This window comes from Myotis yumanensis, unplaced genomic scaffold, assembly GCF_028538775.1.
Source record: "Myotis yumanensis isolate MYYU_CA2020_CCGP unplaced genomic scaffold, mMyoYum1.0.hap1 SCAF_5, whole genome shotgun sequence".
Lineage (NCBI taxonomy): Eukaryota > Metazoa > Chordata > Mammalia > Chiroptera > Vespertilionidae > Myotis > Myotis yumanensis.
In genome coordinates this window covers 101,961,412-101,980,214 of record NW_027223756.1, presented here as the reverse complement: position 1 = coordinate 101,980,214, position 18,803 = coordinate 101,961,412, and the positions used below count along the sequence as shown (strand labels likewise).

Sequence of the window (18,803 nt, the reverse complement as noted above, 5' to 3'; positions counted from 1 at the left end):
TTGGGAGGACTGGTCAGCTAGCTTGAGAGGTAGACAGTCCCTGGGACTTAGCAAGGCATCTCTATCCTGGACAGAGGCCAGGAGCCGGAACTCAGCCATGGGCCACGCCATGGTGTGCCCTTAAGTTAAGCTCTGGGAAACCATTAGCAGGCTCTAAGCTATTAAGGGATTTTCAGCATTTAGGGATGTAATCAGATTTGTGTCCTGAATAGGCCATGCAGGCTGCTGTGGGGGGTTGGCTTGTGATAGGAGGTGGCTGGGAGTATGGGGAGGCCCAGGCTATTGACTTGGACTAGGGGTGGTCACGGGGACAGAGAGGCGATAAAGCACAGAAGAGGCTTTAGGGGGTGCAGTGTGCGGTATTGGATGGCACTGGGAAGCTGGTCCCTCCCTGGCATGTCAGAACTATAGGGAGACAGAGCCCAGCCTGGCTCAGGCTTATGGTGTAGGGCCCGTCGGGCGTCTGGCCATGCCAGGAGCTCTGAGGAGACAACACGGGAATCCCTGGCTTGGGCGGTAACCAGCCTAGAAATGTAGGCAGGCGGCTGGGAGAGACGATCAAGTTTAGCAGTTGGCCACAGACCAAGTGCCAGGCGAGGCAAATAGTAACAGGCACGCTGGGGAGGAAAACTGAGCAGGGATGGGGAAGGCCGTGGGGAGAGAAGGGCTGGTCAGAAGCCGCCTGTGTCCAAGAGGTCAGTAAAGGAGCTGAGAAATGGCGATGGGGACGGGGTGGGGGTGCTGACAGGGAAGACGTGGCCTTGGCCAGAGCGGTGTCAGGGCCAGCAGGGAGCTGAGGAGACTGGGCAGGTTCAAGAGTGAATGGGAGACAGGAAACAGTGTGGAAAACCCTCCTAGGCAGATCACCAGGTGCCCCAGCCAGCCTCCGAGATGCCAGCACTCACGGTCACTTTAAATTATTTTATTCAAGAAGGTAGGGAGGACAGACAGGGGGCTAAGCTGAGCCCTGAGTCCCTGAACCTCCCAGCTCAGCCCCCACAGCAGGATGAGACGAAAATTAGAGGGTGGGGACTCCAGCCCCACCCAGACAAGGTTAGGGACAGACAGGACCCAGGAGTCCCCACTGAATGTCCTCTGAGAGGGTGGTGGCCAAGCACCACCCGGGCAGGGCTATTTGGGGGTACTGCTACCCTTCTTGGGGGTGGTGGGCTTCTTGCTCTGCCAGAGGTGCCCCTGGATGGTGAAGGCGTCTACGCTCATGGACATGGTCTTGGCGGGGATCTGGGTGAAGCGCTTGCGGTCTGAGTTGTACTTGTAGATGCCTTCGACCATGGCGGGCGTGATCGTGCGGGGGCCGTAGCCTGCCAGCCGGCACAGTTCCTCTGTCTCCCCTGACAGAGTGTACAGGGCCCGGAACTGGCAGCTTGAGTCCCGAAAGAGGATCAGGAAGTGGTTGGCCTTGCTCTTCTCAATTTCCTGGTGGGCAGGGGAGGCCCGTCAGCCAGCACAGCCAGGCCCCCACCCCTCCCGCTGGATCCCACCCCTGGGCACAGACCTCAAGAATGCGGTTCTTCTGCGGCTCGTTCACCTTGCCTGCCAGGCAGCAGTGCGACAGGGCGTTGTGGATGATGAACTTGTTGGACTTGGCGCTGGGCTCCTTGTACAGCCGGGGACCTAGAGGGCAGGGTAGTCAGCAGGGATGACCAGGGAAAGGGAGGGCCCAGCACCGGCCACCTGGAGTCCCACTCACCTGTGTATTCAGGCACTGATGCAGGCGAAGAGGCATTGCTGCCGTTCTCCCAGTCACGGCCACCAGGAAGGCGGCTTGGGGACATGAGGCCTGATGGGGACGGAGCCCTACAGGGAAAGGGATGGGATGGAGATGCAGTCAGTGGGGAGGGGAAGTGAAGCTGCCAGTCTGCAGTGGGACTAGGGACGGAACAGCCTGCAACCTCTGCAGAGAGGAGACCTGCGTGTACGCTGTACACTCCCAAGTCCATGCAGTGCCCTGGCTCTCCTGCCTCAGGCACATCTGTAGGTCCTGTCCCTCAGCACAGACACTCCCCCTCGGCCTTGTAGGTGCTCTTGCAGCCTTTAGTAGCAGATACACACACCCATGCCATGTCACGTTCAGAAGCTCACACGTGCACATACCGACTTGGAGAGGCCACCTGCCCGGCCGCACTCACCGAGATGTGGACCTCTTCACGCCAAGGTTATTGGGGGCCTCGGTGGCCACTGTGGACAGGGACAGGGTGGACTGGGAGTAGATCTTGCTGAGCCGGGAACCTAGGGAGAGAGTGCATCGGGTCGGACCCCACTCAAAGCCCCTTACCTCCCGAAGTGCCCAGTGGGGCCTTGCCTGGCAGACTGCGGAGGGAATGCGAGGTCATCCCTGTCCCCAAACCCTCACCCTGTGTAGCCCCGAGCAGAAACTCTCATCCCCAAACGTACCCAAGGGGCTTCAACTACTAAGCCAGCTCTGCCCAACGGCCCTTACCTTACTGCAACCCCCACATCCCCAGGAAGTCTTCACCGAGCAGGCGGACAGTCCTACCTGAGCCCTTCCTCGCCCACATATGGCCCTGCAGCATATCCACCCCCTCCCCACCGGGTCCTCACCCAGCAAGCCACGGGCGGGGCTTCGAGCCAGAGCAGAATCATCACAGCAACCAGAGCGCGGCCGCGGGGCCCTCCGTCCACCCCGGCCTGGCCCGCCTGAGGCCCGCGGCCGCAGCACCTTGTCCAGGTCATCCATTAGCTTCAGCTGGGCCCGGCGTTCGTACTCAAGCCGTGTGAACTCCCCACGCCGGGGGCCCACCTCTTCTTCAGCTGGGGCCCTGGCAGTGGGGGCTGGGGGGCCAGGGGCCACCTCCTCTTGGGCCAGCCTACAGGTGGAGGGAGGAAGCAGTCAGACAGGTGATGGGGTCTCTGGTGGCAGGGTCCCTGGCCTGTGCCCAGCCTCACCGTGCAGCCTCCTCCCTCTGCTGCTCTTTCTTGGCCTCCTGCCACTGTTTCCGGCGCTGCACCTCCTCCGCCCGCCGCTGCTGCCGCTCCAGCAGGCTGGCTCGCTTTTGGGCCATCTCGTCCTCGGGCTTGTCTTCATCCTAGGGGCAGGCACTGAGTCCAGCTGGTGTCTCTCCCCTGGCACAGCTACAGTCTGACCAGTCAGCCCAGCCCGCCAGCCACTCACCTGTACTTGCGGTTTTGTAATTGTTCTAAAGGCATTTAGTTGGCGCCCACGTTATGCAGAGCCCCATGAGCTGGGTACTGACACACGGGCAGGGCAGACCTGGGTGCTGCTCCCATAAAGCACTAGCCCAGCGGGGAAGGCAATGTGATACCACAGCGACTGGCAGCTGCCAGTCTACATATAGAGAGGCACCAAGCAAGGCTTCCTGAAGGCAGCAACCCAGAAGAGGAGGATGGAGAGCAGAGGGAACAAGTACGAAGGCCCTGGGGCCAGCACAAGCCTCACAAGCATGAGGGGCGGCAGGGGCTGGTCGGGGACGCGGAGCTGGGAGAATGGCATTGCACAGGGTCAAGCTGGGCCTAAGGACTGGCTTTAATTGTAAGGGCAAAGGGTTTTAACAGGACAGTGACAAGGACCAATCTGCACTTTTTGAAAATCTCTGGCTGCTCAGTTGGAAATGGCCAGGTACTTGGGAGAGGAGGTCAGTGTACACCAGTCAAAATATAACTGCAGCCCGGCCGGTGTGGCTCAGTGGTTGAGCATCAACCTATAAACCAGGAGGTCACAGTTCAATTCCCAGTCAGGGTACATGCCCGGGTTGTGGGCTCCATCCCCAGTGTGGGGGCGTGCAGGAGGCAGCCGATCAATGATTCTCATCATTGATGTTTCTCCCTCTCCCTTCCTCTCTGAGATCAATAAAAAAAAAATCTGTTTTTAAAATGTGACGGCAGGTGTCCAGGTGAGAGATGGTGGCCCAGGCTGGGGTGCCATGAGGATGAAGAGTAACGGGATACAGGGCAGGGACAGGAAGGGGAACTGGCAAGGCCACTGGGAAGGAAGGGGGTGTGTGAAGGAGACAGCAGGAGGGGAAGGAGATGTCATTGAAGACCCTTGCCCTATGTGTCCGTTTTGTCCATCACCCACCCATCTACCCATGTGCACACCCCACCTGTCTGTCTACCCATCTACCCTCTGTGTGTCCACACCCCCCACCCATCTACCCGTGTGCACACCCCACCTGTCTGTCTACCCATCTACCCTCTGTGTGTCCACACCCCCCACCCATCTACCCGTGTGCACACCCCACCTGTCTGTCTACCCATCTACCCTCTGTGTGTCCACACACCCCACCTATCTGTCCATCTGGCCGCACACACTTGCCCACTCCCATGTGGCCACCTAGCCCCCATCCACCCACCTTCTGTCCATCCACCAACTCCATCTATTTGTCCATCTACCTGACCATGCGTCCACCCACCGGCCCAGGAACCCACCCCCGCACCTCCCCACGCCCTGACCATCCATCCGTGCATCCCCGGCCCCACCCGCTAAGGTGGCTCACCTTATAGAAGAAGCCCAGCCCAGAGCGGGGAACTCCCTCTGAAGAACCGTCTTCCTCTAAGGAATCGTCAGCATCAGGGGGGCTCCCATCCCCCTCATTCTCGGCCGAGGGCTCTTCCAAACTGCCCAGTGGGATCTCGATGAGGCCCGGCCTGGCCATGGGCTCCTCTGGAGGTGGCCCTTCTGCCAGGAGGATGGAGGAGCGCGTCTGCATGGGCACCTGGCTCGGCGAGAACTTACGCAGGTGGGGGAGGCTGTCTACATCATGGGGGGGTGTGAGCACCCTTGTCAGGGGCGCCAGGCGTAGCTCCGCTGGCCGCGCATGCTTCGGGCTGCGGGGTGTTGGGCTGGGACCAGGCCCCGGGCTGCGCCGGACCGTGGGGGCTCGCCGCGTAGGGCTGGCAGATGCAGCTTTGGGACTCATCGTGGGGGCAGGGATGACCCACGAAGCAGGAGGTGGGGTGGGTCCGGGGGCTTCGGGCGGGGCCAGGAGCCGCTGCTGCTGGTCCGTGAGCCTCTGCATATCCCGCTGCAATGAGCTCAGTGCAGCGCTCAGCTTGCTGACTGCCCGGTTATAGTCCCCCAGACCCTCAGGGGGCACTGGGCCCAGTTCTGGTGAGAAAGTCACTGCCTTGGGCCGTGGGGACGGCTCACCCTGGCCCTCCCCCGCTGGCCGCTCCCCACCAGGGGCAGGGCCTGCCTCTGCCTCCACCTCGGCCTCGGCCTCCCCTCCGGCCTCCCGTGGCTGCACCTGCAGGAAGGCGCTCTTGCCCAGTCGCTGGCGGTGCTTGGCAAAGATAGCTTCTATCCGTCGTTTCTGAGCCTCAATGGCCCGCCGCTTCTCCTCCAGCCGGGCTCCAAGCTCACTCATCTCTGAGCTCAGGGCCGCTGGTTCCGCTGGGGTGGACACCGGGGAGCCCGCTCCGGCCTCGGCCTCGGCCTTCACCAGCTGCTTCTTGCGTTCAGCAAAGCTGGTCATCTTCACTTCAGAGTTGCTGGCAGCTGAGGCTGAAGGCCCCGCCTTCGGGGAGCCCTCAGACAGGGCCGGTGGATTCAGTACCTCCCCTGCCAGGCAGGGAGACAGTTTTGAGGGGCCCTCGAGGTGGGGCAGGTAGGCAGGTGCTTTGTCGGGTGGGTAGGGGGAGACCAGCGGGGGTTTGGAGGGCCCCTCAGGTGAGTGGAGGTAGAAGCTGCCATCAGCAGCCCCGTCTGGGAGCAGCCGGGGCTCGGCGCTGTGGATGATCTGTAGGGCCTCCTCGATGGTAGGCAGGTCTCCAGGCTCCGGGGGTGGGTGGGCCGGGGCCAGGGCCGGCACAGGGCGCGGGGGGCCCAGGCTGTCTGAGCTGACAGAGCGGAGTAGGACCGGGTCTCCCATGACGACATCCACGTCGCTGTCCAGGCCAAAGGGGGTGCTGAATGACACAGCCTGGGAAAGGGGGCGGCTGGGCGGCCAGAGGGAGGGGTCAGCCCCTGGGTCAAGTCCCGGCCCCACCCCAGCCCCAGCCTGGTCCAGCCCTCTCCACTGCCCAGGCCCTTGAGATGCACTCACCTGAGCTGCCGGTTCCAGGCCTTGCCCAGGGCCTCCATATGGGACATGGATGGGGAGGACTTCAGTGAGCCTGGGGAGGGTTGGGGAGGGGTCACTTGGTGGTCACTATGGGGGGGCGGGGTCACTCACTGGTCACTAGGGGGGCGGGGTCACTGGGGACCATGGGTGGGGTTGGCCAGGGGGTCTCACTGGGTGAGTCACCGATGGGTCATTATGTGGATGGATAGCTGGGGGCCATTTAATGTTATTAGGAAGTCCTGTTGAGCCACTGGGTCAGTGTGGGGGTCAATGTGTGTCACCATGTGCCAAAGAGACCCAATGGAGGGGTCACAAGGTGACAACATGAATTCAGCTGGGCAGTCTTTTGGGCGGGGGTTTCCCGGGACATCCCTGTGCCCTCACCTGTGGATCCTCGGAGTGGGGACTGGGGGCCACCAGGTGACAGGAGTGAATGGCGGAAGTTGAAGACAGGAGAACTGCCAAGAGATGCACGTCAGCCAGGGGACCCCTCCCTCACCTCTCCCGGGCAGAGCAGAGCATCCCTGAGGCCTGTCCCAGTGACCAGTGGGAGGAGGCGCCCGTCACGGCTGTGGACTCTCACCCAATGGGAAAAGCGTACCTACTGCCACTGCTGTTCTGAGGGGTGGAGGCCTCTGTGGCCTGGGGGGAGGCGGCTGCAGCAGAGAGAGGAGGGTCAGTCAGAGCTCGGCCCCCTCCCCCCACCTGGACCCTGGGCTGGGCCTCACCGTGACCGTCAGGCAGGTCCTTGGCCTGCACGAAGTCAGGTTTCAGCACCTCAAAGCACATGAACATCTCAGCCAACAGCACCACGAGGTTGATCTGGAAGCGGAAGGCAGGGTCAGCCCAGGGGACCCATGGTCCTGGATGCCCACATGCCCACATGCCCGAAATGGCCTTACCTTGAGGGGTGGTGGCACATAAAGCAGGTCCTCCAGGGACAGTGGGCAACCACGAGGAAGGCGGGAGGCGCAGAAATCCTGCACCAGCTGGAGGTTGTACAGACTGTCCGCCACCGACATGGGGTCCTTGAGGCACACCTCTGTGGGGACAGAATGCCCGGTCTGAGACGGAGAAGGGGCCCCGGGGAAAGGAGGGCTCCTGTGGGTCTAGTGCCAGGCACCTTCACCAGGCGGGTACTGGGATAGGCTGTTCCTCAGGTCTCTTCATGGCTACTTCCAAAACCTAGGGCACTAGTCCCCCAAGGACTCAACTCAAAAAGCTTTCCCTGCCTGGCTGGTGTGGCTCAGTGGCTGGGTGTCCTCCCATGTACCGGAAGGCTGCCATGGTTCCATTCCGGTCAGGGCACATGCCCAGGTTGTAGGCTCAATCCCCAGTAGGGGGTGTGCAGGAGTCTCACTCTGGCAGTGATGTTTCTCTCCCTCTCCCTTCCTCTAAAAACCTTAAAAAAACACAAACTTTTCCTGATTACCCAGCACCCTCCGGCACCTGACATCTGGAATGTTCTTCCAGATGAACTTGCTGTCTTTCTCTCCAAACTAGAATGTGAGCCACTGGATCCTGGCCTCTAAAATGAAGTCTGGCACACAGTTCACGCTAGGAATATTTGCTGCAGGAATGAGTCATGTGAAGCTCAGAAAAGTTTAGACACTTATGTGAAGTCACACAGCGAATCAGGGCAAGAGGTTAAACCCAGGTCTGGAAGCTGCACTCACAGTGGCTGCACCACTCGGAACCGCCGCCTGGACGCTGGGCTCCGGGGAGGGCGTCTGGCCCAGGCCATTCACTCACCCTCAAGCCTCAACAGCTGGGGACAATAGCAGTGGATTGTGGCGGCCAGTGCGGCCCCACTGGCCAGGTCCTGGAGGCCAGTCACGGTGGGAAAGCAGGGGGCACATCGGGCCACAGTGCGGTCCTTGCGATACCGGATCTGCGGGTGGGAGTCAGGTCAGGTCAGAGGTCAGGCTGGCCCTCAGGTTAGCGGTCATGCAGGCCGGGCAGGGAAGACTGGGGTTTCCGCCATGAGGGGGGTCCCAGAGCCAGAGTGAGGGCCAGCCTGGAGCGGGGGAAGGGCAGCAGCAAGGCAGAGGAGGTGTCTTCGAGCAGCCAGGCCAGCAGTGGGGGCTGGGGCAAGGGCTCCTGGGACCTGGGGTGGGGGATACATTACCATGGGGGGTTTGCTCCCCGACTCCTTCAAACAGAAGGCAATTGCGTGCTGGGGGGAGAGGAGCAGCCGTCAGCGGGGCGGGAGGGGTGCTGACTTGCTGGGCACCCAAGCACACCTCCGGGAGCAGGGGGAGGAAAGCCCGGAGCCCAGTCCTGAGCCCTTGGCCGTCCAGCTCCCTGACTGCACTCTGGCCGGCTTTGGGGACCCCAGCTCCTCCCAGCCTGAAGGGACCCCACAGAGCAGCCTCCATGCAGGGAATCCTCCCCCCACCCCCAAAAGACCCAGGCCCAGCTCAGGGAAAGGAAGCAGGTAAGCAAAAGGAGAGGAACCCCCAACTAGGCCCAAGGCTGGGGAAAGAGGCCCTGGAGTGAGGAAAGGCAGGGATCCCACCCAGCCCAAGCCTCCCCCACACTCAGTGGTCACTTTCCCCTTGTGCTTCAGGGATGGGCACCTCCCACCCCCAAAGGTGAGATGGATCCCCAGGAAGCTGGAGTCTCAGGAAGAATCTGCCACCTTCTGGGTGAGGGGCTTCCTCGTGGCCAGAGGGGTCTCCTCCATGCGCCTGCCCCACTGGGTCAGGACCATGTCTGATGGGCTGGGCCCTCCTTCGGAGACAGGAGGACTCCCCGCCTCAGCTGTTCCCAGCCAACAGGGAGCTCTACCCTGTGACTGATGGGAGGGGAGGGGGCTGCCCTCTCGGTGAACAGCAGAGCGTTCCCCCTTCTCTTGGTCCACAGAGGGGTTCCCTGTCCCCCGGGGCTGGGGTCACACCTCCTTTGCTCACAGCCGGGGGAGGTAGGAGGAGGAGGAGACAGGCAGACAGACACAGAGCGACAAGCAGGCAGGCAGACGGGGCAGAGAGGGCCCCACTTACAGGAACCAGCTTCCAGTACCAGCGCGTGGGGCACTGACGCCAGAGAGGCAGAGATGAGAGGAGCAGGCACAGGGAGGGGAGGGGAGGAGGGAGAGGGAGGAAGACAGAGTCACCTCTAACACCCTCAATGCAGGAACGCCCGCTCTGCCCACCCGGCCCTTGACTGTCTGTCCTTCCGTCCACCTACTGCCCGAGCCTCACCGAGGGCTGCGCGGGGGCCGCCCCCTCTGCGGGCGCTGCGGGCGCTGCTCTCCGGGCGGCCTCCTGCTCCGTCTTCTCCTGCAGCCGCCGGATTGTCTGGGGGGCCAGCAGGGGTCAGTGCTCTGGTCACGGCAATCCTGCCCGCCCCCCCATCCTGGCCCGGCCCCACCTACCGTGTCCACCCAGAAAAGGAGCTTGTGCTCCAGGCTGGCCAGGGCCAAGGGACTGGGCAGCGTCTTTGTCCACTCCAAGGCGAAGGCAACCATGAGGGCGTCGATGACGGCGAGGTGGGCTCCCTGTGGGGACAGGTCCGAGGGTGAAGGGGAAGCACTGGAAGCGGGAGGGGCCGGAGGGGCAGGGGTCCGGGAAGAGCCCCTCCGGGTGGGCTGGGCTTTGAGGGCAGATGCCAGGCCTTAGGCTCTGGGGGGACATGTAGGCAAGTCCTCCCGGGCCATAGGCGTGTCTTTTGGACCCACCCGGGTGGGAGGAGTATTGATGGGAGGAACCTGGCCGGTAGGAGCCTTTGGGGGAGGAGCCAGGCCTGGTGGGTGGAGCCCCGAGTCTGGGGGGCGGGGCCTACCATGAGGACAGGCTGGTGTCTCAGGTCGGCCTCCTGCACCGGGCGCTCGGGCAGTGCGGGCACCGTGCCCCTCCGCGCCAGCAGCGCCAGCAGAGCAGAGGGGCCGGGGGGCGCCTCCAGCTGCGGCAGCGCCTGGCGCCAGGCCCGGCAGTACAGCTCGGCCGAGAGCAGCAGCCGCGTCACCGGCGGCTTCACGTGCTCCTGCGCGTACTGGTCGGTGTAGAAGGGCTCCCACAGCTCCGAGGGCACGTGCTCTGCGGGCGGGAGGGGAGGGTGAGGGTGAGGGTGAGGGCAGGTCAGGGCCACGAGGACACCCCCCCCCACACACACACACACACACAGAGGATGGCACCGGGAAGGGAGAGCCGGGGACCTGGCTGAGACAGGAGAGCAAGTGGAGGAGTTTGCAGAGGAGGCGATGGTGTCCAGGCAGGAGGGAGGCCATGCAAGCACAGGTCAGGGCGGGAGACAGCAGTTCCTGGGGGAGGGCCGGCTGGGGGAGGTCTTTGGGGGGATTGGAGGGAGGACAGTAACAATACAACATGCCTAACCGCCTTCCCTGGGTGCTCCACGGCACCCCTGCAGGCTCCTTCACACCTGCAGTCCTGGGACCAGCAGCCCGGGAGCAACTGGGAACTCCAAAACCCAGGCACCGTGAACAGCAACCTGCCTAGGGCAGGCCACACGGCTGGGCAGTGAAGGGCCTGGCTTTCAAGTCCAGGCCTTCAGCGGACACCCTCAGCGGGGAGGCTGGGGGCTGAGCTGGCAGGGCACCGAACAGGTGAGGTGGACAGACTGCAGACACCCTGGGGGCGGGGAGGGCGCGGAGTCAGGGGTCTGACTTTGGCAACTGAAGGGAGGAGGGAGAGAAGGGGGTGCCAGGCCCCATCGGCCTGAGAGGAAGACGGGGAAGAAGGTGGTGACTGAGGTGCAGGTACGGGAGGCTGAGTGTGAGGGGCTGGGGCTTAGAACAGGGAGATGAGCCACAGAAGAGCCACGCAGACCGGAGCGAGACAGCAGAGAAGGGAGAGGCTTAAGGAAGCGCGAGTGGGCCTCAAGTAGGACCCAAGGGTAGAGAAACCCCAAGAAGGCTGGGGAGAGCTGCCTGAGGCCAACGGGGACCTGCCCTCACAGGCTCTTCCAGGAGGCCCAACGCTTATTCCAACCAGTGAAGCTGCTCTGTGTGTGGGGTTCTGTGTGTGTTCGAAAGCACAGGGGCAGGATTCCATTGCTTAGAACACTGGAACCTGGCCAGGCCTTCCTCTGGTGCCTCCTCACAGCCGAGCTCCCAGAGGTTCCCATCACAGGCCGCGAGCATCCTGCCTCCAGTCCCGCCCTGGCGGGCCTTCCCCACCCACTAAAATCACACTGGACCTTCCCACTCAGCGCCCCACCTCTGTGGAGAGCTGTGCCTGTTCTCTGCCCCTCAGCTCAGCTCCTTGAAAGACGAGTTCTCCAGGCTTCACTCCTTCCAGCCCACCCCCACCCAACCTCCCAGATCTGGCTCCTCCCCTGCCAGCTCCCAGCCTCCTCAAGGCCGCGGGGCCAGCCATCCAACACACACCGTGGGCTCGGTCTCGTATCTCGCCTGGGCTCTCTGCCCAGGGCCTCCTTCTGGAAGCCTTCCTCGCCCCAGCACCTCCGTTTCCCACCTCAGACTCAGCCCCTCCACACCGGCCCCTTCATGGCAGAGCTCCTGGCAGCTCTGTCTCAGCAGCCTTGTAAACGGACATGCCCACCGCCCCCACCCCCACACTGTGATGGCCTCCGTTACCATCTGAGCACCTGCTGTAGCCTTGGCATCTCCCAGAATCCTTAGCACCTTGCTTCAAACCTGTTCCTTCTCTCTGTTCCCATTGCAGCGAGAAATCACCATCCCTCCTTCATTCAATCAATTCTGACCTCCTGGCATCTTTCAAAGCCAAACCCTCCTCCCTGTCTCTCCAGCTCCTACTCGTTTCCTGCTCCCAGCAACAAAAATTAAACAAGTTTCTTTTCCGCGGGACTTGTCAGGGCCTTCAAAATGAACCATGAGGAGAGACACTGCTACAGACAGCTAATGTTTAACAAGCACTTCCGCTGTGCCAGTGTGCCTCCACCTCTCTCTATTGGCATTTGGGGCGGATAATTCTTTGTGTTCAGCAAGGGGTGGGGTCAGCTGTCCTGTGTTGTAAGATGGTCTCTAATACTAGATGCCAGCAGCACCTTCCTCCCAAGTAGTGACACTTGTCCTTCCTCCCAAAACGTCTCCAGACAGTGCCATGTCCCCTGAGAGCAGAAGCCAGCCCCCACCCCCCTCCGGAGGCCCACCGCTCTATGCTACAAAATGTTCATTAAGCATTTACTGTAGAACAGTGCTGTCCCATAGAAATGTAGTGCAAGTCATATATGTGGTTTTAAATTTCCTAATAGCCATATTTAAAAAGTAGGAACAAGCAACATTAATTTAGCAATATATTTAACCTAATATACAGTTTATCTTTGAACAACATGGGTTTGAACTGGATAGGTCCATGTATACATGGATTTTTTTTCAATAAATACTATAAATGCATCTTCTCTTCCCTATGATTTCTTAATAACATTTTCTTTTCTCTAGCTCACGTATTGTAAGAATACAATATATAACACATAGAACATACAAAATACATGTTACTCGATTGTTTATGTTATCAGTAAGGCTTCCAGTCAACAGTAGGCTAATGCAGTTAAATTTCTGGGGAGTCAAAAGTTATCCACAGCCCTAGGCAACCAATCAATGTGTCTTTCCCACATTGATGTTTCTCTCCCTCTCTCCTCCTCCCCTCTCTCTCTCTCCTCCTCTCCCTCTCCCTCTGGTCTCTCTAAAAATCAATGGAAAAAATATCCCTGGGTGAGGATTAACAACACAAAGCTACCTACCGATTCCCAACTGTGCCCCTGGCCCCTGTGTTGTTCAGGGGTCCCCTGTACCTTCAAAACATCGTCATTTCAACACGGGGTCGACATAGAAACACCGTCATGAGACACAGCAGGGGGTCTGTACCACGTCTTCGGAAGCCACTGTGTGTGTCACAGTTACAGCACGTGGTCCAGTCCAGCAGGCGTGCTTCGCGGCTGCCGCAGGGACAGTGACGCTAAGCACCACGAGCATTTATTTACGCCACGACTGCCTTCATCCGTTTGGCCACTTAGTTCTTACAGGACTTACATCCTCACCCCCCATGTGCAGGTGAGAAAACGCAGCGTGACGGCCGACGGAACCTGCCAAAGCTCACAGAGCTAATAACCCACAGGGCTGACCCAGGCCCACTTCCCTGTGCAACACACTGATACCAGGCACGCGGGACTGCATGTGCTGTTTCCCAAACTTGCTTAAAGATGGCACCCTTTCTGTCTTCTCTCTGAGCTCCAGTTCTGCCGGCGCTGCTGCAGCCTCCTCATACCTGTGCCTTGGGGTCACCAGACTCCCCCTTCCCCAGCCACGACTCCCCCTGGCACTTGCACTTCTGATCTCATCCTGTCAGTCCCCGAACGCGGTCTACCACTCCCCAGGGCCCTCAGACCTCCACCCAGGGCCCAGAGCCCTCCTGGCTCACCTGCCTCCCCATCCTCAGCCTCCCTCGGTGACCACCAGGACCCCACGTTCCGCGAGAACTCCTCGGCGGTCCCCACCCCATGCTCAGCATTGGGATTTCCTCCCCGGCACATTCCTACGCAGACTTCAAGGTTCGAGCCCTCCTTCTGAGGAGGCCTCCCTGCTCCTCCCCCCCTGGAAGATTCCAGGGATTTCCCCGCTCCTGGGCTCTGCTGCACCCCTCTACTCACCACTCACGGCAGCAACGATACGGTTTTCTGTGCCATATCCCACTCTCCCACATCCAAGCCCCAATCCATCCCAAACACCCAGCACTGGCCTGGAACCCGGAGCTCATGAACCCAGCAGAGTTCTGTTCCCACTTTCCCGTCGGGGCCTGGTGCCCCCCCCCCCCCCCCTTCCTCAGGCCTCTGCTTAGAGGAGGTGGGTGGGGAAGACCTCGGGGAGGGTGTCACAGCGCAGGGAGCTGGGTCGTGCGTCTCCTCAGGGACCTCACTTTCCTTTCTGTGAAATGGGATAGTAATTTCTGCTGTCCACTGGCCAGGGGACATTGAATAACATAATAATATTAAATAAAAACATCATATGGACCCCGGCAGCAGTAAGAGCAAGCACCATGCAGCGGCACTGTGTGCCAGGCACGGAGCGGGGAGTCTGTGGCCAGGCTCCCTGCCTCCCAGCAGCCTTGAGAAGAAGGTCCTGACTGGGATTCCACTCATTCTTGCACTGTCCTGGTGCAGTGGGTCCCACAGACACTTGCGAAACGGGTAAGTAAGTGAGGAATGCCTTCTTTTACAGGGGAAATGGGAGCTTAGAGGCTGGGAGAATCTGTCCACAGTCTGGTGGAGCCAGGACTCAACCCTACTCTGATCCCCAAAGGTGAGCCCTCTATGGCCTCATCACCTGGGATGTGCGGGGCTGGGGCCGCCTGAGTCTCTCCACCAACCACCTTTCTTCCTCAAGCAGGCCCCCAAGCGGGCCCTCAGGCCAGGGTGCAGGGAGCGGAGAGGAGGCAGGCCTGAGCGGAACCAGGAGAGGGGCAGCGATCACGGGACCCACACCCAGAACAGGTAGATCTGGGAAGGCCACTGAGGGAGGAGGGGCTGTGCCCAACTGCTGCCAAGACCAGTGGGCAGGGCAAGTGGGTGGGCAGGGCGTCCCCACAGGAAGGCCCGGTCCTTAATTAACCCCTTCTTCCCCCTGGGCAGGCCCTCGCTCCCAGCTCTGGCAAGTGGCCCTGCCGGAGCCCGCCCAGGGCCGCCAATGCCGGGGACCTACCCACATCCCCCCTCCACCGACTTCTTCACACCTGGGCCCCCGCCACAGGCGATCTTGGACAAGCCATTTCCCTGCCGCTGGGCTCCCGGCCTCCTCGGCGAAATGGGGCAATAAGTCACAGCTGCCAGCCCTGGCCTGGCCGCCCCGGTGGAGGCGAAAGAAGGGGTTCCCGGAGCTCCCCGCGCCGCCCGCAGCGCCGGCAGGGCGTCAGCGGCTGTGTGTCCGGGCCTCCGGGAGAGTGTCCGGGTGTGAATTGGGGGTCCTCGCGCGCATGATGCGAGTGTGTAAAGGGGAGGAGGGCGTGCAAGACAAGGCCCGCACTGGAACCCCCGGGGGCGCGCCGACCCCGCCCCGCTCACCTGGGACCCCGACGTCGGGGTCTGGGCGCGGAGCTGGGCCGCCGGCCCCACCCCCACCGCGCTCCCGCAGCGGGGCGGCCAAAGTCCACGGCCCGGGCAGAGCAGCCGCCGGAGGCCCGGGGACCCCGGCGGCCCAGCTATTGTTCCCACGTCCCCGACCTCCCAGGCCCGCCCTCCGCACCTGCCGCCCCCAGCGGGTACCTGCGCCCCCGAACGCGGCCCGCAGCACCCACGCCAGGCTGGCCGCTGCCTTGGCCCGCGAGAAATCGTACTGGTCCAGCGACTTGATCTCGGGGACCAGGAAGGTCCTCCGCAGCGGCCCGGGCCCGGGGGGCGCCGCCTCCACCATGGCGCTGCCGGGGCTGCCGGCGCCCGCTCCGCGCCGGTCGGCTGCGCTGCGCTGCGCTCCACCCGGGTCGCCGCCGCCGCCGCAGCCTCCAGCCAGGTGCGGCCGCTGGCGCTCGCGACGCTGCGTCGGCCCCGCCCCGGGGCGGAGCCCAGGTGCGCCCCGCCCCCGCCCGGTGCCCGCGCCTCGCCCGGTCCCCGCCGCAGGGTGGGGCGGAGGCTGCGGAGCAGCGTGCACGCGCGCTCGGGGGCGCGCATGTGTGTGTGCTTGAGAGCGCCCTGGAGAGGATGGGGGACCCTGTGTGTGAATGAGTGTGTGTCCTTAGATGCGAGTGTGAGCGTTGCTGCGGGCTCGTCCCCCGTGGGTGCACCTGTCCCTGACTGTGCTATGAACATACAGAAATGCGTGCACTGACCGGTGTGTGTCCCTGGATGTACTTAGGTGCTGACGGGTGTATTTGAGGATGTCTGCGGGTGCGCATAGATGTGTGGGGGTGTCCGTGTTTTTCTTGTGTGTTGTGTGTATGAGAATGCGTACTGTGTAGGTCTGTGTCCTGAGGATATAGGATTGGCGAGTGTGTGTGTGTATCTGTGTCGGTGGCTTTGTGAGTGTGTGTATTTGTGAACACCTAAATGTACTTGTGTTTTGTACAAAGGTTTGATTAAAGCCAATGAAGGAATATCGGAGGGACACCGAGAGTGTGTGTACTTGTGACTATTTGTATCAATGAGTGTATTTGAATGGCTGCTACTGGGTATAATTACAAATATCTGCATGTGCATTTGTGGTATCAACAGAATTTGTTGAGGCTCCAATTGTGTGTAGATGGGGATGTATTTGTGTCCAAGTGTATTTGTATATGAGCATTTGAGTGTTGTGTGTACTCATATGTGTGTATGTGGGACTGTGTTTTTATGCAACATGTATTTACATGAGTGTATTTGTGGGTGAGGGCACTTGCATAATGGTGTCAGTCTCGAGTGACAGGATATGTAAACTGTGGAAGTGGGTATAATTGTGTAAGAATGTCCATATCTGGATGCATTGATTAGTGTGCATATTTATTTAGGAATTGCGTATTGTGTGAGTAAATCTATTTGTGTGCTATGAGTCTGATTGTATGTCAGCATGGAGGTGTGTGCGAATATAGTTGTGTACTTAGTGCAATTGTGTGCGTGTTACTGGGTATATTTCTATTAGCAAATGTCTGGGTATATTCCCATTTGTGGATATTTGTTTAACATTTGCTTGTGAGTTCCATTGTGCTGTGTGCCTCTTAACTGTGTGTGATAGTGAGTGCACAGTGTTTGTGTGTCAGGTCTTTGTGGGCCTGTATGTCTAGGTGTGTTTATCTGGGTGTAATTGTGTATGTTTAAGTATACATAACATATGTGTTAGGGCTTGTATGTTATTTGTTTATATGAGTGTTGACATGTATCACTTTCTGAGCGTATTTGTGGCTATGAAGCTGGTGCTTACACCTGTGAATTTGTGGATGTTGCATGTGTGTGTGAGTGTGACAAGGTGCACATGTATGGGTACCTGTTTTCTGAATATAAATCGAGTATCTGAACACATCTCTTTCACATGAGTGCATTTGTGGGGCCTGGGTGTGCCTGGCTGTCGTGTGTGTAGGCATGCATGTACCAGTAGTTGTGTTGGAATGTTTGTGGGTGTATATGGGTACTTTTGTGTCTGGATGCATTTGTACATCACATGTAAGTGAGACGGGTGGGTGAACTCCACATGAGGGATGTCAGTGTGAGTCGGTGTATCTACAACTACAGAGGGGTTTCCATCAACACAGAACAATCAGTGTTTTCCTGACTGGATGACATTCTATGAGATGAAAAACCAAGACAGCCAGCAATTCCTGAGCTCCTGCCCTACCCCAGCCCAGACGGGGGTCCTTGAGCACCGCCCTTTGTAGGAAGTCCCACGTCTCTGTGACACACATCACACACGTGTGTGTGAGGTCCGGAGTGTGTGACCAGGCAGGGTGGGTGCGCCCGGGAGGGGAGCTGGGTGTGGGCCCTCGTGCCTGGATGTGCCTGCGCAGGAGAGGGCGTGGGCGCACAAAGAGGCCAGTGTGTGTTTATTGAGCGCACGTGAGCGTGTGTGATCCATGTGCCCCAGCTCTTGTCCCTGAGAGACCTGGACAAATCCTTTCCCCACTGGGCCTCAGTGTCCTCCTCTGTGGCACCACTGGGGGACCCAGGGCTCCTGGCATGGGGAGGCATCCGGGCACTGACGGGGTGCCTACTGTCATGCCCTCCTCCTCCTGTGAGCGTGGCGTGTCCAGCCAGCTCATGCGTGTTTGCTTTTCCTGGGAAGGTTCTCATGACCTTTGTGGGCCAAAAGCCCAAACACAGGTGAAGCCGGTGCCCTGCTCACGGCATACACCCCAGGGGGACGCACGGTAAACACTCAGGCTCCAGCCCGGAGAGTGGCCACAGGCCCTCGCCGCTCCTGGGCCGGAAGGGCCTGGGGGCGTTAGGAGCAGGAGCTGGGCGCACCCTCTCTGCCAGGGCCAGCGCCAGCGTCAAGGGCCTCCTGGGGCCCAGCCCCCACACCGGGCCGACTGGAACGTCGGGCTGGGCTAGACCTCCCCACCCACACAGCACTGCTGGGATCGGGTCCCACCTGCCCCTGGGGGGCTGTTCTTTGGGCCTAGGCAGGTGCAGACATACCAGCTCCCCTGAGTGCACAAGGCAGCCCCCCCGCCCCCAAACTCCCCTGTGCCCTCTCCAATTCCTTGCCTCCTGCCTCCTCTCTGCCTGGGGCTTCCTTAGCTGCCATGCCTCCTAACTCAGGGGATCAAGCTGGGGGTGGGATGTGGGGATAATTCAGAGTGTTTGTAGGTCAAGTGCTCAGGAATAGATTTGGGGGAGTGTATGAACACCTCCAAAGTCATCTGCACACGTGTGTGTGTGTGTGTGTGTGTGTGTACTTCTGGAATCATACTAATAGGCAACAGTTTTTGAGGGGTTCTATATCCAGCCAATCTCATTTAACCCTCACACCATCCCTAGCCGAGGAGAATGCTAGGGGGCTCTGAGCCCCTGCACCCCTCTGCTCCCCCTCCGTCCTGCGCTGTGCCTTCTCTCCACATCCTGAGCTCCCCGCCGGGGCTGGGGCGGCCCGTGGTTGTGGGGATCTCAAAGCAGAGGAGGTTGGGGTCCCCTCTCCATACCTGCAGCCCGCAGTGAGCTGAGGTGAGGGGACCCAGGTTTGGCCACCGTTTTTGCCCTCCCTGCCCACCAGTGTCCCGTGGGGGCCTCTATGACATTTGGCCAAAGTAGGGGAAGTTTACTCTCAGACGCCAGGGGTCTCTGGAGACATTTCTGAAATATTTCAAAATAATTAGACGAACAAGCAAATGTCGCGCATGCTAAGGG

The 18,803-nt window shown here is 60.3% G+C and overlaps 1 protein-coding gene across 5 annotated transcripts; it reads right to left on the bottom strand.

The window, feature by feature from the left end:
- Nucleotides 1-907: 907 nt before the first annotated feature.
- CAMSAP3 (calmodulin regulated spectrin associated protein family member 3) lies at nt 908-15,438 on the bottom strand. Of its 5 annotated transcripts, none has more exons than XM_070416753.1 (19): nt 15,261-15,438; nt 9,846-10,099; nt 9,439-9,561; nt 9,266-9,361; nt 9,065-9,097; nt 8,191-8,238; nt 7,815-7,953; nt 6,965-7,104; nt 6,791-6,884; nt 6,664-6,718; nt 6,447-6,520; nt 6,045-6,114; nt 4,497-5,937; nt 2,929-3,068; nt 2,584-2,849; nt 2,151-2,250; nt 1,712-1,818; nt 1,517-1,635; nt 908-1,437 (listed from the first exon to the last, which is right to left on the bottom strand). In XM_070416753.1, the coding sequence occupies exons 1-19, from the start codon at nt 15,406-15,408 to the stop codon at nt 1,132-1,134; spliced, it is 3,753 nt and encodes a 1,250-aa protein (XP_070272854.1). In that variant the 5' UTR covers nt 15,409-15,438; the 3' UTR covers nt 908-1,131. The 5 variants fall into 5 exon arrangements, with proteins under 5 accessions (XP_070272854.1, XP_070272857.1, XP_070272856.1 ...); XM_070416756.1 differs by having other exon boundaries at nt 4,497-5,886; XM_070416755.1 differs by lacking the exon at nt 8,191-8,238 and having other exon boundaries at nt 15,261-15,437.
- Between the last annotated feature and the right edge of the window lie 3,365 nt (nt 15,439-18,803).

What these genes read in the sequence shown, in the direction of transcription:
- CAMSAP3 (XM_070416753.1), bottom strand. Translation starts at nt 15,408, where the DNA reads ATGGTGGAGGCGGCGCCCCCCGGGCCCGGGCCGCTGCGGAGGACCTTC. An exon ending in CCAGCTGTTGAGGCTTGAGG is followed by an intron (nt 7,105 to 7,814) that starts GTGAGTGAATGG and finishes CTGTCCCCACAG; the next exon opens with AGGTGTGCCTCAAGGACCCC. An exon ending in CAGAGGGAGGAGGCTGCACG is followed by an intron (nt 2,850 to 2,928) that starts GTGAGGCTGGGC and finishes CTCCACCTGTAG; the next exon opens with GCTGGCCCAAGAGGAGGTGG.